Here is a 19,872-nt window from a genome sequence, read left to right on the forward strand (position 1 = left end):
GATTGTGTGGATAACAATCACTGAATAGTACTGTAACTTGCAATGAATTGGCTGTGATGACAAACCAAAGGCCTTTGATCTTAGTTTATTCTTAGCTGATTTTGTACAGTGTTGAACTAGTTCTAGTGTTTTTGCAAACAGGAATCCCACTTAAAACATAGCCACAGATAAGGCTGGCTGCATGCCTTGTAGGTGTTGATGTTGTGAGTTTGTCCTTTATGTGTCAGTTTTCACACCTAACCTCATAAAGACAGGGATGGCAGTTAATCCACCACAATAGCGCAAATGTATGATGTAGGGGAAAAGAAAATACTTCTTGATATTTCTTGTGAATGGGCTGGAGGATAACCTTTGCTTGGCTGTCAGTTCATTATCTCTCCTCTCTAGATAGACGTTTGACAATTGGCTGCAATAAACAGTCTAACCTTGAAGAGCCTATTAAAACCTTGGCCTCAAATAACTGACTAACAGACAGCTGCAGCCACACTTAGGAGGAAGATTTCAAAGAGTAGCACTAATGCAATCTCACTAATCAATACGACTTCAAATATTTTGTGCCCTAAAAACATCCTTTTATTTTTACATATTAAATATTGTATCTTAACTGTTGGACCTTTTCTTGGAAATTTTAAAAATTATGTTGCGTCAGAAAATTCCAGTTGGAATTCTTGGTTTAGGTTGGGAGTTTCCACATGCTAATTGCTGTTCTGTGCCATGGCTTAATACTATCCAAATAGCTGCATGAGCTGCCTATCACATGAGGCAGATGAAAGTCTTCAGGCTATCAAAACTAAATAGTAGACCAAAACTGGAAATATTGATTTGTTCAGGAAAAGCACAGAAAACGTGGCAATCTCACATGCTTCAGTGATGATTTAGGCCTATACACGTAACAATTGAATTTTGCATCCCAATTTCATTGAGTTTTCTTTTAGCAGAAAACGATGACGCCAATCAGCCGGCGTAAATCCTCTTTTCACCTTCCTACACAGCATGTGCACTGTCTACCAGGTCAGAAGAGGTCGTGCCTCACCAAGATCACCCCACCTACAGCCTGGCTCATAGGGGGAGGGGGCACCTTACAGCATACCACCTTACCCATACCACATGTCCATAAGCATTTGTTCAAAATCCTCACGTGTGTGTTTTATAACGTCTTTGTAGTCATGTCCAAAATGCCTCACCTATAGACAGATAAAATGGATTAGGTGTGTCGTGATCACAACTTGTGTTTATATTGTCTCAGGTGTAGCATACAACCTCGACGAAAGCAGTATTGGGTTTCTTACCTGACAGGGGCAGGACGGCCTCCTCCAGCTATTGTTACCAGGCTGCTCTCATCACTAATTCATGTGGTAGAGCTCTGGATGGTTAGCTGGTCGAGCAGAGGGGACAGACATCACCGTCTCAGCCGCAAGAACAGTCCCACAAGGCCCCCTTCACCCATGCAGAACGGGGACCCAATGAGCCCGCAGGAGACCAAGCCATCCGGGGCCGCAGAGGATCCAAAGGCCCACAACCTGAACGCTGTGGAGCCTTCTGCGCCGCCGCTGCCGCCCCCCTCGCCCCCACCTCCGGGGCCCCCAGACTACCCCAGGCCCAGGCTCATCTTCCACACACAGCTGGCGCACGGCAGTCCCACAGGCCGCATCCATGGATTTACCAATGTCAAGGAATTGTACGCCAAGATAGCAGAAGTCTTCAACATATCGCCGTCAGAGGTATAAAACAACTGATGGTTGGTTTCATAATTGTTTGTATTTGGTTGTGTTACTCTATGGTTTGTTAAGAAAGTTTTGAGATTGATGAGCCAGAGAAGCAAGAAAAGGGGGGGGGTTACAGATATTGAGTAACCACATTTGTTTGATTGAATTGCATTATTTACACTGTTACAGTAGGCTATATACTGTAACTTGTAAAACTTTAAATTTAATGCAAATGTTACATAATTATTTTAGATTGGAAACAGCTTTTCTTCCAGTAATGGCACGACTCATTACAGCAAAGCCATAAATATTTGACATTGGCCTTATACACTTATCTTTAGTATTCTGAAGGACATATTGAGGCATTTTATCAAAGGCCGTTCATGCACACCATAGTACAGTCAAGTATACAATGGAGATTATGTTTGACTGAAATGTCAAGCTATAAATTAATATTGTAAATTCTCAAGTACTAGACATACAAAGTTGTTTACGTTTGCATGCATATAAGTAATCATAATCTTATTCTGTTTTCTTCTCAAGAGCTCAGTCTAACTGTTAATTACCCTCTTTCAACTCATCTACTGTATGTACTTTGAACATTGGGCTGTGCAATGAATTGAATTGAATCCAATGCAATTGAATTTACGGCAGATTGTTGCACTGTAAATAATATAAAGATTACTTACCTTAAAGGTGCATTATGCATTTTTTTGTGGAAAAAAAGGTTTATATTTGTGCGTATTTGGCCATGTAGTGACCCAGCGGCTGTATGAGTGATCAGTATGCCGTATTTACTTTCCATTGCAGTGATCTCTAGGACACTCCAGATCAGTTTTTTGGAAGGTTTTCACTGCTGACAGACCCTCTCACCAGAAAACCTTCCATACAATATATCCTGGAGCGTTGTAGAGACCACCGTGATCGAAAGAAAGGCACCATGCTGACCGCTCATCAACTTTTTTTTCTCACATATCAAGTTGCATAATGCATCTTTAAAGGTACAGAGAACTTTTTCCATACTGAGATTGATATGTTCTTACAGAGCTTAGACATGTTGATACGTACCTGTCTGGTCTTTGTGCGTGCCCGTGAAAGAGCACGGCAGCTTCTGACTTCACCCCTGTTTGGAGCTATAGGAAGATGCTGGGAGACGCTAAATGCAATCAGCATCTTTGGTCGCACAAAGACCAGACAGGTACGCATCAACTCGTCAAAGCTCAGGTAAGAACATATCTCAGTTTGTAAAAACGGTGGCCTGTTCCTTTTAAGGCAATGTGAAATAAAAATGTACTGTAATAATTTGACATAAAAAAAACAACAACTTGAGCAAACGTAAAGCAGTACTAAGTATCTTGTTTACCTTAATAAATCCTTTCCGTAGTGCCTCTGGGGGTAATACAAGCGTTAATGGGATGATTGGGGGTCTTTCATCTCCCCCTTGTGTCTCTGGCCAGAAAACCACAATTGCAACTTCGCCTGCACCGGGTCGGAGCCACCAATACACAGTAATAGAATCACGAAGAAGAGGCTAACAGGCGAACAAGCAAAGCTAACTGTGGGCTAGCACCACTTGAACAGTATTTACAGCCAAGTTTGAGTGAAAAAAAAGTATCTTGATTTGTAATTGTACATCCAATTGTCTTTTCTGTCAGCATAGTATTTACTCTCAGGGACGATTAATGAGTAAAAAAAACGAAACATGCTACGACACCTGCAGTGGTGCTGAGTTACTTAGTAGCAAATTGTATAGCCAGTTGCCTTATATTCTTTAGTTGACTCATTTATTTTATCTTTTTTTGGAGTTTTTTTTTAATTTTTATTTTTTTTGCAGTGTGTCTAAGCTGAGGTTTTACTATAAGATAAATTCATATTAAAAGAATTCATTGAAGATTGAGATTGATTGCTACTGAGCAGGAAATCTGCTTAGACGCTCTTTCACTTCTGGTACCAAAGATATTTGTTCACAGAGAAATTACTTTTTCATGTTTTTTCAAACTCATACTTTACTAGAAAACACAAAACATGCTTTAATCAGGCCTTTTGTAGAATGCTGAGAAGTATAGCCCTGGGGATTCCCATTATAAAAAAGATACACTCTGAAGAGGTATCTCACGTTCATGTTGACAGACATTTGTAACTACGCTAACAAAGACCTTGAACTCTTCTGATAGCGGAAATTCTTTCGCACAGATAACACATGAAGGACATCAAGTTTCCGGATTGGAAGAACTCTAAAACCTGATTACGGCCAAATACTTGACATAAAATACACATAGATATATTTAAGGTTATTAAAGGTTCAATTAAAGTCATTTTTATAATAGGCCTAAATGTGTATTTTAAAAAGATGTGCAAGTTGCCCAGTTCTAAAAGTTTTATGATGAGTTACAACAAAATGTCTGCTTAGAATGTTGCAGAATACTTTTTGTATTGCTGCCCTCTGCTGGTCAATATCTGGACCTACCTCCTCAGGACAGAAGAACCACTGCTGCTGCAAAAAATGTATAAATAAATAATGTTAAAAAAAGATTTTGCTCTGTATTTTGGAAAACTTTCAAACCCATTTGTTTCAAATACTTTATGGAACTCAGTCAATGACTGTCCTCATCATGTTCAACCTCTTTAGATCTTGTTTTGCACCCTCAACTCTCACAAAGTGGATATGCAGAAGTTGCTGGGTGGTCAGATTGGACTAGAGGACTTCATCTTTGCTCATGTTCGCGGGGAAACTAAGGAGGTGGAGGTCACCAAAACAGAAGATGCCCTGGGTCTTACGATCACAGACAATGGCGCCGGTTATGCCTTCATCAAGGTAAATGAGATTAATATATGTTGTGTCAGTTTGTTTCCATCTGTAAAAGCGTGTATTGTTTCTTCAGAGAATAAAAGAAGGGAGCACCATAGACCAACTGAAGACAGTGTGCGTAGGTGACCACATTGAGGCCATCAACGACCAGAGCATTGTCGGCTGTCGACACTATGAGGTGGCCAAGATGCTAAAAGAGCAACCCAGAGGAACACCCTTCACCCTGCGCCTGGTTGAACCCAAGAAGGCTTTTGGTGAGTGCAAGCTCTTCACTGTCAAAAAAAACAAAACCAATTTCAACCTTTCACATGTCTCCTATGACCTGCAACATCGCCATTTATATGCCTCCAGTATGTGTTAAGTTGGTCTTTATATGCACCACCTTTTGAAAAGGTTTAAAACACACAACCTTTGGAATTCAGCTCCTATGAACAGTGTGAAATGATCCAAAGTCAAGCTCAGATTAGTTTAGACATGGACACCAGGGTGTTACGACTTTTATGCACTAAATTTAGCAAGTATAATAATCAGGCAAGCATACACAAATGTATCTGTCAACTTCACTACAAATACAGTATGTGCAGAAACTGTAAACAGAAAGGTATAGGCTGAAGTCTACGTATGTGCCTTCCTCTACTTGAAAAAGCAAAACATGTTCTAAAACTTTGCCCTCTTCATTCAGCTAAACTAATAACAAAATAATTCTGGAGAAAGCATTGTATTCCTGGTAAAGTAATTCTAGAGAAAACATTGTATTCCTGGCAAAAGAGTGAATAACTGTGACTGTACACTGTTGCCGTCCGGTCATTTTGTAATTTTAGTACATTCCTGTTCTATTAAGTGCTTTGGATTACTTCGCTAGAAATTGTGCTGGTAAAATAAACTTGTCTTGCCTCGTTGATCGCAGAATTGTTCAGCTGGGACTCTGCACAAAACAGCTGTAGCTCTAAACAGAAACAGGAAACAACGATGAGAGAATTGGGACCTTCTATGATTTGCCAAGTCAAGTCGAGGAAAGATCATCCAAATATGGAAGTAGATAATTAATCAAGAGTGCTGTGGGTCTATGGCATCTTGTCATGAACCAGCCTCCAAACTCCAAATATTTATTCCAAGATGTGCCATACCAGTTGTGCTGTTGTCTCTCAGCGCTGCCACATTGTTGTTTGCTTTAACTCTTCCCATTGGAAAAGTTGCAGGTCGTTGTCTCAGAAGTTTATAATGCTCTGTGGGATAAAGTAAATATAATGTAGCCTGCAGTTGATTTACTGGGATACATTTCTTACATAACCTACAGCCATGTCCGCTTTTCCGGGAAAGCCTTATCAGAGCCTTGCCCTTTTCCCTTACGTACTGCAAGTGTTTTTACTGTCACCATCACAAATTATATGTGATACGTGGAACCAAAAAAGGAAGTCTGTTTAGTGGCCAAGCATATTTGATGAAGAGGAACAATAAAAATCTTGAAATGTTTATGCTATTTCTTTTTTTTAGCAAGGTTTTGGCAAGTATTTTATTTGTATTTATCCATTTTAATAACTCTCTTGGGAGATTTTCTGTGAACTGTTAAAATTGAGCTGCTTGACCTCCCTCATTGCCTTATAGCGGTGGAATTTCCCAAGAAAAAAAGCTGCATAGTTTTATTTTCAAGTTTCAAAGCTACATTGTCATTGTGCATTTATGGTTATAAAGTGTTCTGAAAGTTGTTTTTAGCCATTTGAGTTTGAAATTATCCATAGAGATTGTTTTAAAATTTTTTCTATCTTAAGTTTCTAAGAGCTGTACAGAGATCATGTTTGAATGGTATAAATTGAACATTACTCTTCGACCATTTAGGGAGGAACAAGCAAACAGAAGCTAAACAGTATTTTAGATTGGAAAATCGCCATGGTTGGATACAATCATGAGCTTTTTTAGTTGACAGAGCAGATATAGTTGTAGTTGGCAAGTTGTATTGATAGCCTAGTTATACCTGTATTATCCATGTAGTGGCATGTGAAGTAATAACAGTGTACTATAACAGCAAAGTCTTTTAATTTGTCTCCTCGGGTTACCTAATTGTGATTTACTTTTTTCTTGATCCTTGACTATTGGGCTGTTTCCGTATAATAACCACTGCTTCAAATGTGACTAGATATGATCGGCATGAGGACTAAAGCTCCCAAGTCGAGCGAGGGTAAGATGGTGAACGGGAAGGAGACGCTTCGCCTGCGGTCCAAGGGAGCAGCCACGGTCCAGGAAGTGGTAAGTTTCCCCCAGGTCAACGAACTTTATGGTGCATTGACACATTACAGGCTCGGCCTTTTATTTGGGTCATTACGCTTGGAACTATGTGCTGTATCCTCCATTTTGAATGCATCCTAAACTGAACTAAACACCTCCACTTGACTACTGGAAAACTTGAACCAACCTTGCACAGCATATCTGCTTCACATGTCACTAAATAATGTAAGACATACAGAATTTCACCTTGACAAACACAAGGCCCAGCAGCGCTCGTGACACCTAAAACAGACTTCGGTATAAAATAAATTGACACGGTGCAGGGCTATTTCAAAGTGCATATTGAGAGATTTAATATTTACAAAGCAAAGCCAAGTGGTAAATATTAAGAGGTGATGCAACATATTTGGCGAGCATGGACAAGGGAAAGTGTTTTGTCTCCATATTTGGAAAAGAAGTGTTAAACATTTGTGACTTTCCACCCAGCAGAGTGAGTTTGAAGAGCAGGCAACTAAGAAGGTGGATGACCTGTTGGAGAGCTACATGGGGATTCGAGACCTAGAGCTTGGTAAAACCCCACACTTTACAACTGTCAGTGATGGCACACTTTCTAGAAACATTTTTTTTTTCAATTCAAGTAGGGACAACACTAGAAGATACAATTCAAGTGGTGGCGTTGCAAAAGTACACACTTGAATCCCTGTAGATCAGGGCAACAAGGGGCCACATTCGTAACCTGGATTGAGTTAGAGGGCCGCGCCAATGACAACTTGAATTTTAATCGAATCTTAATTTTGCTCCATTTTCTCCCATTGCATAATGCACTAAATGATGTCTGGAACTCGCATGACAGTAATTGAAAATATTGCAATAAAAAAGAAAAACAGGTCTTAGTTGACAAAGTTTTTGAATATGAAAAATATACAGTAATTTGAGCCCACTCTGGCAGGGGGATGGTTATGGTGCCTCTGATGTATGCAAATCGGCATGGAAAATGTTAATGTCCCCCAGGAGAACAAGTAGCAGTTGTGAAAGTACAGTTTAGTAGCAGTTGTAGTTACTGTTGCTGAAAAACTGTGCACATTTTAACACATTTAACACTTGCCAAATCAATACTGCTTTACTGTAATTTACATACCATTTGAACATAGCAGGCATTCGTGTACTCATGTATCAGGGTCAAATCAGTTCCTACAAGATGAATTTAGGATAACAGTGATATTTAACCATAGTGGCCATAGTTTTTAATTTGACTGTATTTGTCTCTATAGCTACGACCATTGTGGAAGCTGGAAAAGACAAGAAGAACCCGGATGACTTTGCTGAGGCTCTGGATTCTGTGCTCGGTGACTTTGCTTTCCCAGATGTGTTTCTCTTCGATGTGTGGGGAGCTATCGGGGATGTCAAAAATGGCAGGATCTAAACTAAGGTTTGAGTGACACATTTGGGTTGATCCGCTTGAGACTGTAAAGTGTATTGTACCGTCTCAAATCTTTCCAGCTCGAAATACAGAACGATTCCCCTGCTGTTTTAAACTTGTGTTAGACTCAGGCAGGAACCCAGCCCTCGACTTCCCAAGATAATCATCAAACAACAAAGCCATTATGTTTGTTTGTTTTGCTACATCAATGTGTATCCTGAAGCAGAATGATTTCTCTTTCGATTTTTGCCATGAGAACATTTTTGTCTGTTTTTGATGTTGAAACCTTGCGATAATGTAAATAAAGTATATAACATGCAAAATAAAACAACATTTGGTTTACTTTCCCTTAAAATAATAAATACCCGACTGAATTATGATTCAGGACCTGACACATTTGATTTTATTTGTGGTTTTGCGGTTCTGTTGCACACGTTGCACATGGATGCTTAACAATCACAGAAGTCAACACTCGTGCTTCATAGCAAGAATGTCCCAGATTCGATCCCCGTTCGGGGGTTTCTGTGTGGAGTTTGCATGTCCTCCCGTGTCGTTTCCTCCCGATACGCCGCTTTCCTCTACCACTCAAAACACGTACAATAGGCCGGGTTGAATGATGTGTGTGCGTGACTGAATGGTGGTGGTCGAAGGGACCATTGGTGTGAAGTCGCACTACTGTCAGTCTGCCCCAGGGAAACTGTAGCCACACACGTAACTTACCACCACAGTGTGTTGGGTGAATGAAGTATAAATCCCCTTTGGGTGATTCGTGTCATGTGAAAATATGGCTAAACAAATAAGCTTCCATTCCAATATAAACAAGGTATGTGATTATGTTCAGTTTACAACAGCATTTTCATACACACAACGTTTTATGCATTCACTTTTACTCTTTTTTCCATAGAATGTACTTTAAAGTAGCAAGTAACACAAGACACATCAATGACATTGACATTGGGCTTCAGTCTTGTCTGGCTACTGTAAAGCCAGACAGGGTCAGTATTGCAAGAATATACAGCAAATACATATTTGTGCAAGTTCTACTTCAGTTTTCCATCATAACAAACGTTATAAAGTTATTTTCTGTTCTGTTTTGATTTGAAAACGTTTTGCTGCTCACCTGGAAAGACTTCCTTAATTACATGTTTACTTCTGGCTACTCTTTTATTATTGGTATTCATGGCTTGATTATATCATCTATAAAATAGGACGTTTTTGTCACCAATACAACAATAGTCATTGTGCTGCATTAGTCTCATTAATTGTGAGTGACACATCTGTGCCATAGATTTAGTCCATATCCTGCTGATTGTGTCCACTTCTTGTTGAAGACCTGGTGATGCTGCTGATTCTTCTGCTCAGAGACGGGTACATTGTTAGGATAGAGTTTCGGGACCAGTTGGGATAGATCCTCTTAAAAACCGCTCTTCGGAAGAGTATGTACACCCAGGGGTCGAGGATTTGGTTAAATGTGGCAAAGCGAATCCACAACAGTAGGTACTTGATCGCCAGTGGACCTCCAGACAGCACAGTTTGGGCAACAAAGATCTGGAAGAGGACAAAGAAAGAGGAAGAGCGTAAGGAATCAGGAACAGATGGAAAATGGAGGAGAAAAGGAAAATTATTTATTCATTCAACAAACCAGGACGTGCAGTTAAGTGTAAATTTCAAAAGACAGTATAGACAGTATATACAGGAAGTTGACAAGAGAAGCCAAAGAGTTTTGAATTGGCCAGTTGTACAAAATGTGTGTATTTAATAATTCAAGATAATTGTTACATTTCACTTCTGGGACACTGCTGGGCTAGGATTAGCGTATGTTGCATGCTTTATGTCAATGATGGAACCAGTGGTTCTCAACTGGTGGGGCACAAGTTTTCCACAGGGAAAATGTCTTTAAATGTCTATCAACTTAATGAAAACACTACATGTTGTTTTGATAACGACTTCAGCTTTTGTGGTTTATTTTTATATATTACAATTTTTATATATGATTAATATTCATTAAATTATATGTGTGGGAAAATTTAGTATTTTACCTTTATTAAAAATTCTATTCTGTACTAGTTGAGAAGCACTGATCTATACGACCAGCAAACTTCAAAAGGAACTTAACATTTTCATCATTGCACCTTTGTGAGGCGAGAATGCTGACCGATATTCCACCAAGTATTAAAATGGCAACACTTCATTTTTGCACTTTTCAGAAGCAGAGAATCAAATATGACATGACTTGTGCACAAAATAATGTCATAATTTAATCGTTCAATGGAAACTGTTGCCAAATATCATCAATGTTTTGTGTCTTTTACGTCTCTGCGTATGAAAATAGCGCTGTTAGATGCATAGTGGTAGAAACACAAATCAAACCATTATTAAACAAGCGATGAATTAAAATGAATTTTGCTGCATGCACCAAATTACAGTGAGTTCATGGCCAATTAACAAAGCCATATGAGGGAAACTTCAGCAGTCAAGTTGGCAATTGCCTATGACGGTGTCAGGGAGCAGCCAATCACAGCCTGGAGCCATGGGTCAGGAATTATGGCACGACACACTCAGCTGAATGCACTTGCCTCAGTTTGGGCCAATGACACATGATGTAAATCCAGGGGTCAAGAATCTGATTGCAGGTGGCCATTCGGAGGTAGAACAACAACCTTTCAGCAGGTACTGGATCTCCCATCACAGCACTGATCAAAGTAGCACCCTATGGCAAAGAGCGGCACAGCCCTACTAGAAATAATCTCCAACAGATGCCATGGCAAAGATAAAGGAAAGTATTCCTCTCATCTGGTGATATGTGATTTTCAAGAGGGAGTGATTTAAGTTATTTAGATCAGAGATGAAAGTGTCTTCCAAAGGAAAACCATTTGACACATTCTACATTGCCATGGACCCATCATTATTCAACATTACTCAACAGTCATCGGTGTTGCTGTACATGACTTAAACGGGTCACGGATCTCAGCGAAAATACATTTGGGGCATTTTCCGCTTAAAAGCACATTTCTTCTTATGTGCAGCTGCGGTCATCAGTTAAGGCTTCTTTCATCTTAACCATGTCCAGAGAACCTTCACTGAGCATTTGGCATTGCTAAGAGGAAATGGAGCAAGGAGATAAGAAACTGGAAGAAGGTGATTAGAGCCACAAAATACAAGTGCAGAAATACTGTGTGATAATGCAAAATTCTAAATCTTTATCAACTCATTTAAGCATGTTCTTCTCTGCTCTTGCTATTCCAACGAAAAATCCTTTGATCTATTTTGAGTAGCAGGTTTTGTCATAAAAAAATCAACTGAGACAAAATCTTACCAGTAGTGGACACCAGCAGACCGAAGCTATGACCATTATCAGAATAAGCTGCACCATCATCTCCACTTCATGATCTCGACGCCTTTGGCTGCCTCCGGGTCCACAGCACACCCTGATGAGGGTAACCACGCTCACAGTGTTCAGCAGAAACGAAATGATCAGGCTCAACAGCCCGACCAGGGAGAAGATCAGTGAGAAGATCTTATCAGACCCATGTGAGCTTATGTTGAAGAAACACCACGACCCTGGCATCTGCATGTGGTAGCTGCCAACTCCAACGATTGGTAGTAGAGAGATACAGCCTGCGATCATCCACACCATCAAAACCATGGAGATAGTTCTCATTTTGGGCATGGCTCGGGATCGAGAAAATGGGCAGTTGATTCCTATGAAGCGCTCAATGGCCATCGCTGCACCAAGCAGTAATGGACATAACCCGTAGAAGACCATAGACATCCCCATGAAGTTGCAGAAATGACAGCCGGGGTCCAATTGGCGCCAGTTGAAATGCGAGATATGGAAGGACACGACAATAGACCCGGTCACCAAAAGCCCAAGGAAATCTGTGACGACCAAACCTCCGAGGAAAACCAGGAAGAAGGAGCGTGACCGGCTTTGGACCTGTTTGAAGGACTGAAGGAGGACCACGAAGGCAATGAGGTTCGAGGTGAGTCCGAGAGCGCTGAAGATGGCGGAGTAGTATGCAGAGGCGATGGTGGGGTGGTACTTGAAGGGTGGGCTGTTGATGGAGTAGCACAGCGGGGTGGAGCCGTTGAGGTGGCGTTCTGAAGTGTTCATGGTGAAAGATGCAGGTATCTTCAACCTTCAAAACAAAAAAAGGAGATATGGATGCGTCAGTTTTGGTAATACAAACCAAAACCTTCAAAATGAACAACATGAAGAAACGATGATACAGGTGGTCTGGTTTGGACAGGGTTTCTGATTTTACTTTACGTGTGCGAGTAGAAATGTGTTGCAGGCTTGTCGGGCCTGGCTGAGCGAGTGTTTTGTGAGAGGGTTGAGGGGAGGCCATATCTTGCAGGAAATGCACTAGTGTACTGACAGGGGCTAACAGGAAGTGCACACTGCATTACAGCCTGATGGCCTCCCTTGTGATCGAGCTTCGTAAATGATGGCCATGGTCAGTGAGTTCATGTGGGAAATACATGTCCACCTTCGAGATTAATGAAACAATGTATCAGCTGCGACAGGAAACAGGAAGAAAATGTTTCTGAAAACAATAAAGTGAAAGAGAAAGTTGGAATCTCTATAACCTTTCTGATACAATGTCCTACTTTTCAGTTGATGATTAATAATACGGTTCATCCACAACATTTTACAAAAGAAAACTGCAAAGTGCTAAGCTTTGATTGACATGTTTGAATGGAAGCGTTTAGATCTGCAACTTGGCACTAAGTACACCATTATCATCATGTATCCTCTGGGGGCACAACAATTGATACTAAGTGGCAGCTAGGTTATGACCTTGAATGCATATACCATAAGCTGAAAATGTCAGTATTATTCACTATTATTCAAAATGCTCTGTGCACTAGAAGTGGTCCTCAACGTGTTTCTCAACCAAACCAAGAGGCAAAAAGAATTAGTTTTGTAGCAAATAAAAGGCAGGTTAAGCCATATACTTTACAATACTTCAAAATACATCAGTTCAGCAACCTGGAAAATTGTGTTAGCCTCATTCAGACATTTGCTTGTTTTGAAGGCTTAATTTACCAGATTAGGACACACAAATGAATATTGTGGATTTGTGCGTGTCATGCTTTTATTAATATACCCAAATCTTCGTTCATTTGATTTGTTTCTGCATCATTTTGTGAAATATATGTTTGAATAAATACTGTAGACTCTACATAATAAAGTACCCGATTAATTCCTGGTTTACATCATAAGTTCTACTCCTTTCTTTTCATTCAGGCATTACAAGGTTGTACATGATGTGATGATATCAATATCTGCCGTTAACAAGTGAGACTACACCAGCATTTCAAATACTTTTTTTTCTTTCTTTTTTTTCTGTTTTTTTGAAAAAAAAAAAAAAAAAATTCTTACCATTTAAGGAATCCTTAAAATCTGCACAGTTCCATCACAGGAGTCAATACTCCTTCTTCACCCCAAAACACAATAAGCAGAGATTTTGCCGGTACTGATTGTGGAGAGATTCTGTAGGAGATCACTTGAAGAATCCTGCACCCTCAGGTCCAGTCCCTTCTTGTTCTGTTTTTTCTCCTGAAATGTGCTTCCTTTTGCTCACTATGACCCTCCCCAAAGGAAAAGAGGGAGGGCACAACAGATGCTGCACACTACAGCCAGGAAAACATGCTTACTATGTGTTCAGATGCTGCACAAGATACTGAATAACTTTAATCACACATTGCCACCCTCAAATCTGAAAGTACAGTTAGTATAGACAACCTGCGCACAATAAACACATACATACCGGTATATGTAATTGATATTAAAACTGTCTGAACTTAATATCCATTTGAGCAGGTTATTGATGTCAATGCCTCCAACACAGTGATCCAAACCATCACTGCTACAGTTGTAAGCTATTGCAAAAGATAAATAAATGAATAAAAAGGTCAATATGAGACATTTCTTGAATACTAAATATGCTAAATATGTTGATTTTTAGTACGACACATGTTTTTGTGTGATCAAGAAAAAAAAACACCAACTGATTTGTCACAATGCGAGGGTATTTATCCTCCTACATCTCAGATTGAGTCAAATATTTATTTAGCCAGATGAGATGGCTGGAGGCAGGAGGCCGGAATGACGGGATGTGAGTAAATACAGTTTGCGTTTCAATTGAGCCTGTGGTCTTAGGGTCTGTTATTGCAATAGCAGATGTAAAAAACAAACATGCAATGCTGTTTTAAGAATATAGGCTTAATAAAAGGAATTAAAAGCAGCTGTTTCAGTTGTAATAGTGTTGGCAGTATAGTGCAAAGTGTGCCCTTTCTGATGTTACACACATCTGAGCTTCAGAACTTTGTTAGACTAAATTCTTTTCCCTCCTGCGAAACAGATGTGGGTTAACTGTTGCTTGCATGCTCGTCCATAAATCTCTGACAGCAGGGAAAAAATAGAACAGACTCATACACACAGGGCAGCAAATGCGCTTAGCAAATGTCCACTGCTGTGACAGACCACGGCTTCACCTCTCAGGGTGAGTCCTTGCACATTCTCCTTGAAAACCATGTATGTATGTATGCATGTACAGTGGGGAAAAAAAGCATTTGGTCAGTTTCACATAGACATTGTATTGGATTTTGGCCAAATATTTTTTTTCCCCACTGTATGTGTGTGTAACTCTGACAATAACGATTAGAATTTCTTAAAAGTAGATTTACTGGATTTCGCAGTGTCTGTCTTGCATCAGCTGACTTTTTTAAGGAGATGACTGATTACTGTCCCTACAGTACAACCAAGCAAAAGCACATTCTTCGTTCTTATATGGGCAGACTGTATGTAGGGAAAAAGATCACGTCATCTCCTGTTCCCATTTATTTATTCATTCACTAAAATGAAAATGATCAAAATATACAAATGTAAACAAAACAAAAGAAAACAAAACAAAATAAAGAAATAAATCACATGTTTTTTTTAAGATAAGATAAGCCTTTTCTGATCTCACAGTGAAGAAATTCTCTTGTTACATCAGTTCTCAAGAAAATAGAAAATGTGAAATGTGTGAACGATTAAATAGTAAATATATATACAATGACTGCCAAAAGCTTTTAGAGGGCAAAAAGTATAAACAAAACAAAACAAAACAAAAAATATGCTATAATAATAATAAAGTGACGCAGATAAAGTGACGCAGATACAGAGATTAGTGCCTGCAGTTTTGCAAAGAGGTTATTGCACATGTTACTTTACAGTGTTGTACAGTCTGACAGCAGTGGGGATGAAGCTCCTCTACAGTCCTGTGCAGTGGGTGGGAGGTGTTGTCCATGATGGAGGTGAGCTTGGCTAACACCCTCCTGTCCCTCACCTCCTCCATAGAGTCCAGTGGGCAGCCCAGGACGGAGCTGGTCCTCCTGACCAGCTTGTTTAGTCTGTTCTTGTCCCACTCTGTGCTGCTCGGGGCCCAGCACACGGGAGCGTAGTGGAGAGCAGAGGCCACCACAGAGTCACAAAAAGTCCTGAGCAGAGGCCTGCTCACTCCGAACGACCTCAGTCTCCTCAGAAAGTGGAGGCGACTTTGGCCCTTCTTGTACAGGGAGTTGGTGTTGTGGGACCAGTCCAGTTTATTGTTAAGGTGTACACTCAGGTACTTGAAACTGTCCACCTTCTAAATGTCCTCCCCCTGGATGTTCAGCGGTGTGTGCGGTAGTGTCTTCCTCCTGAAGTCGATCACCATCTCCTTCGTCTTACTGATGTTCAAGCACAGGTGGTTGCGCTCACACCAGTCCACAAAGTCCATGATAACCGATTGGTACTCCAGGTCGTTCCCCTCAGACACACATTCCACAATGGCTGAGTCATCAGAGAACTTCTGCAGATGGCAGCTGTTGTGTTATATGTGAAGTCCGACGTGTGGAAGGTGAAAAGAAACGGTGCGAGGACTGCACCCTGAGGGGCGCAGTGCTGCAGACTATCACCTCAGACTCACAGCTGCGCAGCCGCAGATAGTCGATGGTCCATGCAGCGAGATGTCCGTCCACTCCCGTGTCCTTCAGCTTCCCCCGCTGCTGCGCCGGTCTGATGGTGTTAAAAGCGCTGGAGAAGTCAATGAACATGACCCTCACAGCGCTCCCAGCGAGCTCCAGGTGGGTGGGTATATCTTTGCATAATTTGTCATTGCCAGGCATTTACCACCAAAAACTAAGGAAAAAAAGAGAGAAAATCAACAAATTGGGCACACCTTGCCCAATAATTATAGGGTGAAGAAGAGTTATATATATATATAAAAAAAATAAAAAACTCTTCCTCACCCTCCGCGGGCGGTTTCTTTCCTCTACCAGAGGCCTAGGAGCTTGAGGGTTCTGCGCAGTATCTTTGCTGTTCCTAGAACTGCACTTTTCTGGACCGAGATGTCTGATGTATTTCCTGAGATCTGCTGGAGCCACTCCTCCAGTTTGGGGGTCACTGCCCCGAGTGCCCCAACGACCACGGGCACCACTGATGCCTTCACCCTCCAGGTTTTCTCCAGCTCTTCTCTGAGCCCCTGGCCCCCTGGCATTTCTCTAGTTTCTCGTGTTCCTTTTTCCTGACGTTGAAGTCACTTGGTATTGCTATGTCGACCACAACGGCTCCTCTGCTCTTTGTCACCACCACAATGTCCGGTTCGTTCGCCATTACCATTCTGTCCGTCTCTATCTGGAAGTCCCACAAGATCTTGGCTCGGTCATTCTCGACCACCTTGGGAGGTGTTTCCCACTTTGACCTTGGGGTTTCCAGCCCATACGCTGCACAGATGTTCCTGTACACTATACCAGCCACTTCGTTATGGCGCTCCATGTAAGCTTTCCCTGCCAGCATCTTACACCCTGCAGTTCTGTGCTGGATTGTCTCATTGGCCTCTTTGCACAGTCTCCACCTGGGGTCTTGTCTGGTGTGGTAGATCTGGGCCTCTATTGCTCTGGTGCTCAAGGCCTGCTCCTGTGCAGCCATGATGAGTGCCTCTGTGCTGTCCTTTAGTCCGGCTCTGTCTAGCCATTGGTAGGATTTCTGTATATCCGCCACTTCAGTTATGTTTCGGTGGTACACGCCGTGTAGGGGCTTGTCCTCCCATGACGGGACCTCCAGCACCTCATCTTCTGTTCCCCATTGTCTGAGACATTCACTGAGCACGTCATCTGTCGGAGCCTTGTCCTTGATGTACTTATGGATCTTGGATGTTTCATCCTGGATAGTGGCTCTCACACTCACTAGTCCTCGGCCTCCTTCCTTACGGCTAGCGTACAGTCTCAGAGTGCTGGATTTGGGGTGGAACCCTCCGTGCATGGTTAGGAGCTTTTGCGTCTTAACATCTGTGGTCTGTATCTCATCCTTTGGCCAGCTTATTTTTCCTTTGGCATATCTGATTACTGGTAGGGCGTAGCTGTTTATTGCCCGGGACTTGTTCTTGCCATTGAGCTGGCGTCTTAGGACCTGCCTTACTCGTTGGAGGTATTTGGCCGTAGCTGCTTTCCTTGTCACCTCTTCGAGGTTGCCATTTGCTTGTGGGATTCCGAGGTACTTGTAACTGTCCTCAATGTCTGCTATTGTTCCTTCTGGGAGTGAGACCCCTTCTGTGTGGACTACCTTCCCTCTCATAGTCACCATCCGACCACACTTCTCTAGTCCGAATGACATCCCAATGTCTATATATATATAGACATTGGGATGCCTATATATATATATATATATATATATATATATATATATATATATAAAAAAAAAAAAAAACTCTTCCTCACCCTCCGCGGGCGGTCTCTCTTTTTCCTCCTGCTCGTGTCCTCTACCAGAGGCCTGGGAGCTTGAGGGTTCTGCGCAGTATCTTTGCTGTTCCTAGAACTGCACTTTTCTGGACTGAGATGTCTGATGTATTTCCTGGGATCTGCTGGAGCCACTCCTCCAGTTTGGGGGTCACTGCCCAGAGTGCAGTGATATATATATATATATATATATATATATATATATATATATATATATATATATATATATATATATATATATATATAATATATATATATATATATATTATATATATATATATATATATATAATATATATATATATATATATAATATATATATATATATATAAATTTAAATTTTTAACAGAGGATGTATCTAAATAGCACATGTGCAAATATTACAGTCATTTTCTGCATTTACAGTATTGTTGCATAATTGCACTCAGGAATGAAATAAATATCAAGTGAAATTGTCGATAGATAAATGACCACTATTGTGTAAGAGAACAGATAGCTTGGCAAAGTCAAAGTCAGTCTACCATTTTTCTCTCTAAAATTTCCGAGGGTGTTTGGACGTATAAAAGAAGTTTAAAAGCAAATGGACTGGGTTATCAGAGACAGGGCCGCTTTAACTTGCCCCGGGGCTAACCCTAGCTTTACTATAACGCCTGTTAAAGAAAAAGGAAAGAGAGTCCCTACCATTGAATGTTGTAGAGTTCGATTTTATCCAGTAGATGGCAGCAGTGCGCTTTGAAAACTTATGCTGTCTCTTGTTCCTATGAAGTCATGCCAAGATTTCATTCGGTCTGATATGATGCAGTGCGCAGAAAGCCTGACCGGATACGATCTTTAACGACTCTTCTCATGGTCCTATCGGTGTGCACAGTACAGCACAGTTCAATAGAAGTATACACGTGTCTACCCAATACCCACATGTTCCAAATTATTATTATTATTATTATTATTATTATTATTATTATTATTATTATTATTATTATTATTATTATTATTATTATTATTATTATTATTATTATTATTATTATTATTATTATTATTATTCATTTAACTTCCTTTGGTTCTCAAACTGCAGTAGCCCACGTACCACTGGTGGTATGTGGACTTCTTCAAGTGATAGGCTACTTAGGATCATCTGTACTTCTGTAACATTCATTTCATGAATGTTACTTTCATTTCATTCATCTGTAGCCATTTTCAGTCTCATTTTGGTCGTCAATCAGCTGTTTGGAACTCCACTACAGAGTTGTTTGATTAATCCATTTATTTGAGGCTCCATTTTAATTTATATCTAAATAGGCAGTCACGTGACGGAGAATGGTCTACATTTCAATCCAAGCATATTCAATTAAGGCTTTAGTAAAGCAATTGAAGGCACACTGCCAAACATTTTGGATTCTACTGTTGCCATCAATACAAAATATGCTCCTAATGACCAGCTCGACACAGAAAATGCTATTTTTTTTTGCAGTGGATGATCAAAGAATGGATTTGGATGAGGATTGCCTAACCTATTTAAATCTCATATTTGTCTGCCTTTTGTCAACATCTCCATGGAGACGAGCTGGAGACGTCCTCGCCCCTGTGTTGTTTTTTATGGTATTTATTGGGTGAAATGGTACTAAGATCAAATATTTACTTATGTAAAAAGCTTGAGAACCCCTGGTCTCCTATGTGACAAACCTCGCAACACAAAGCTCCTCCTGAAATCATTTACTATTCTGGCCGAGGTTGAGAACACGTGTAAATCTCTATAATAAAAGGCGGTCATAAACAGCAAGCTAATGGTCCATCATGAATATTTCACAGCCTTGAATACCACGCCGAAAATGACCTCTGGAAAACTTGAACAGGGAGCATCTTTCCACAGATAGGTTTGAAAGATAGGTCCTCAAAGTCCTCTCTATCTCTGGTTTGGCCCTCCTCTCTCTCTCTCTTTTGGTGTGATTGGAT

At 40.7% G+C, this 19,872-nt stretch overlaps 2 protein-coding genes across 2 annotated transcripts; one reads left to right on the top strand and one right to left on the bottom strand.

The window, feature by feature from the left end:
* Positions 1-1,445: 1,445 nt before the first annotated feature.
* gipc3 (GIPC PDZ domain containing family, member 3) lies at positions 1,446-8,354 on the top strand (the record flags this gene model as incomplete). Its single annotated transcript, XM_079574390.1, has 6 exons — positions 1,446-1,721; positions 4,336-4,521; positions 4,589-4,769; positions 6,650-6,759; positions 7,225-7,306; positions 8,010-8,354. The coding sequence occupies 6 exons, from the start codon at positions 1,446-1,448 to the stop codon at positions 8,159-8,161; spliced, it is 987 nt and encodes a 328-aa protein (XP_079430516.1). The 3' UTR covers positions 8,162-8,354.
* A 779-nt stretch (positions 8,355-9,133) lies between these two features.
* Positions 9,134-13,691, bottom strand: tbxa2r (thromboxane A2 receptor). The gene is made up of 3 exons (XM_079575069.1): positions 13,545-13,691; positions 11,475-12,297; positions 9,134-9,706 (listed from the first exon to the last, which is right to left on the bottom strand). Exons 2-3 carry the CDS (start codon positions 12,270-12,272, stop codon positions 9,449-9,451), a joined length of 1,056 nt encoding a protein of 351 aa, XP_079431195.1. The 5' UTR covers positions 12,273-12,297; positions 13,545-13,691; the 3' UTR covers positions 9,134-9,448.
* Between the last annotated feature and the right edge of the window lie 6,181 nt (positions 13,692-19,872).

The sequence above is a fragment of the Gobius niger genome, assembly GCF_951799975.1.
Source record: "Gobius niger genome assembly, chromosome: 17".
Classification (NCBI taxonomy): domain Eukaryota; kingdom Metazoa; phylum Chordata; class Actinopteri; order Gobiiformes; family Gobiidae; genus Gobius; species Gobius niger.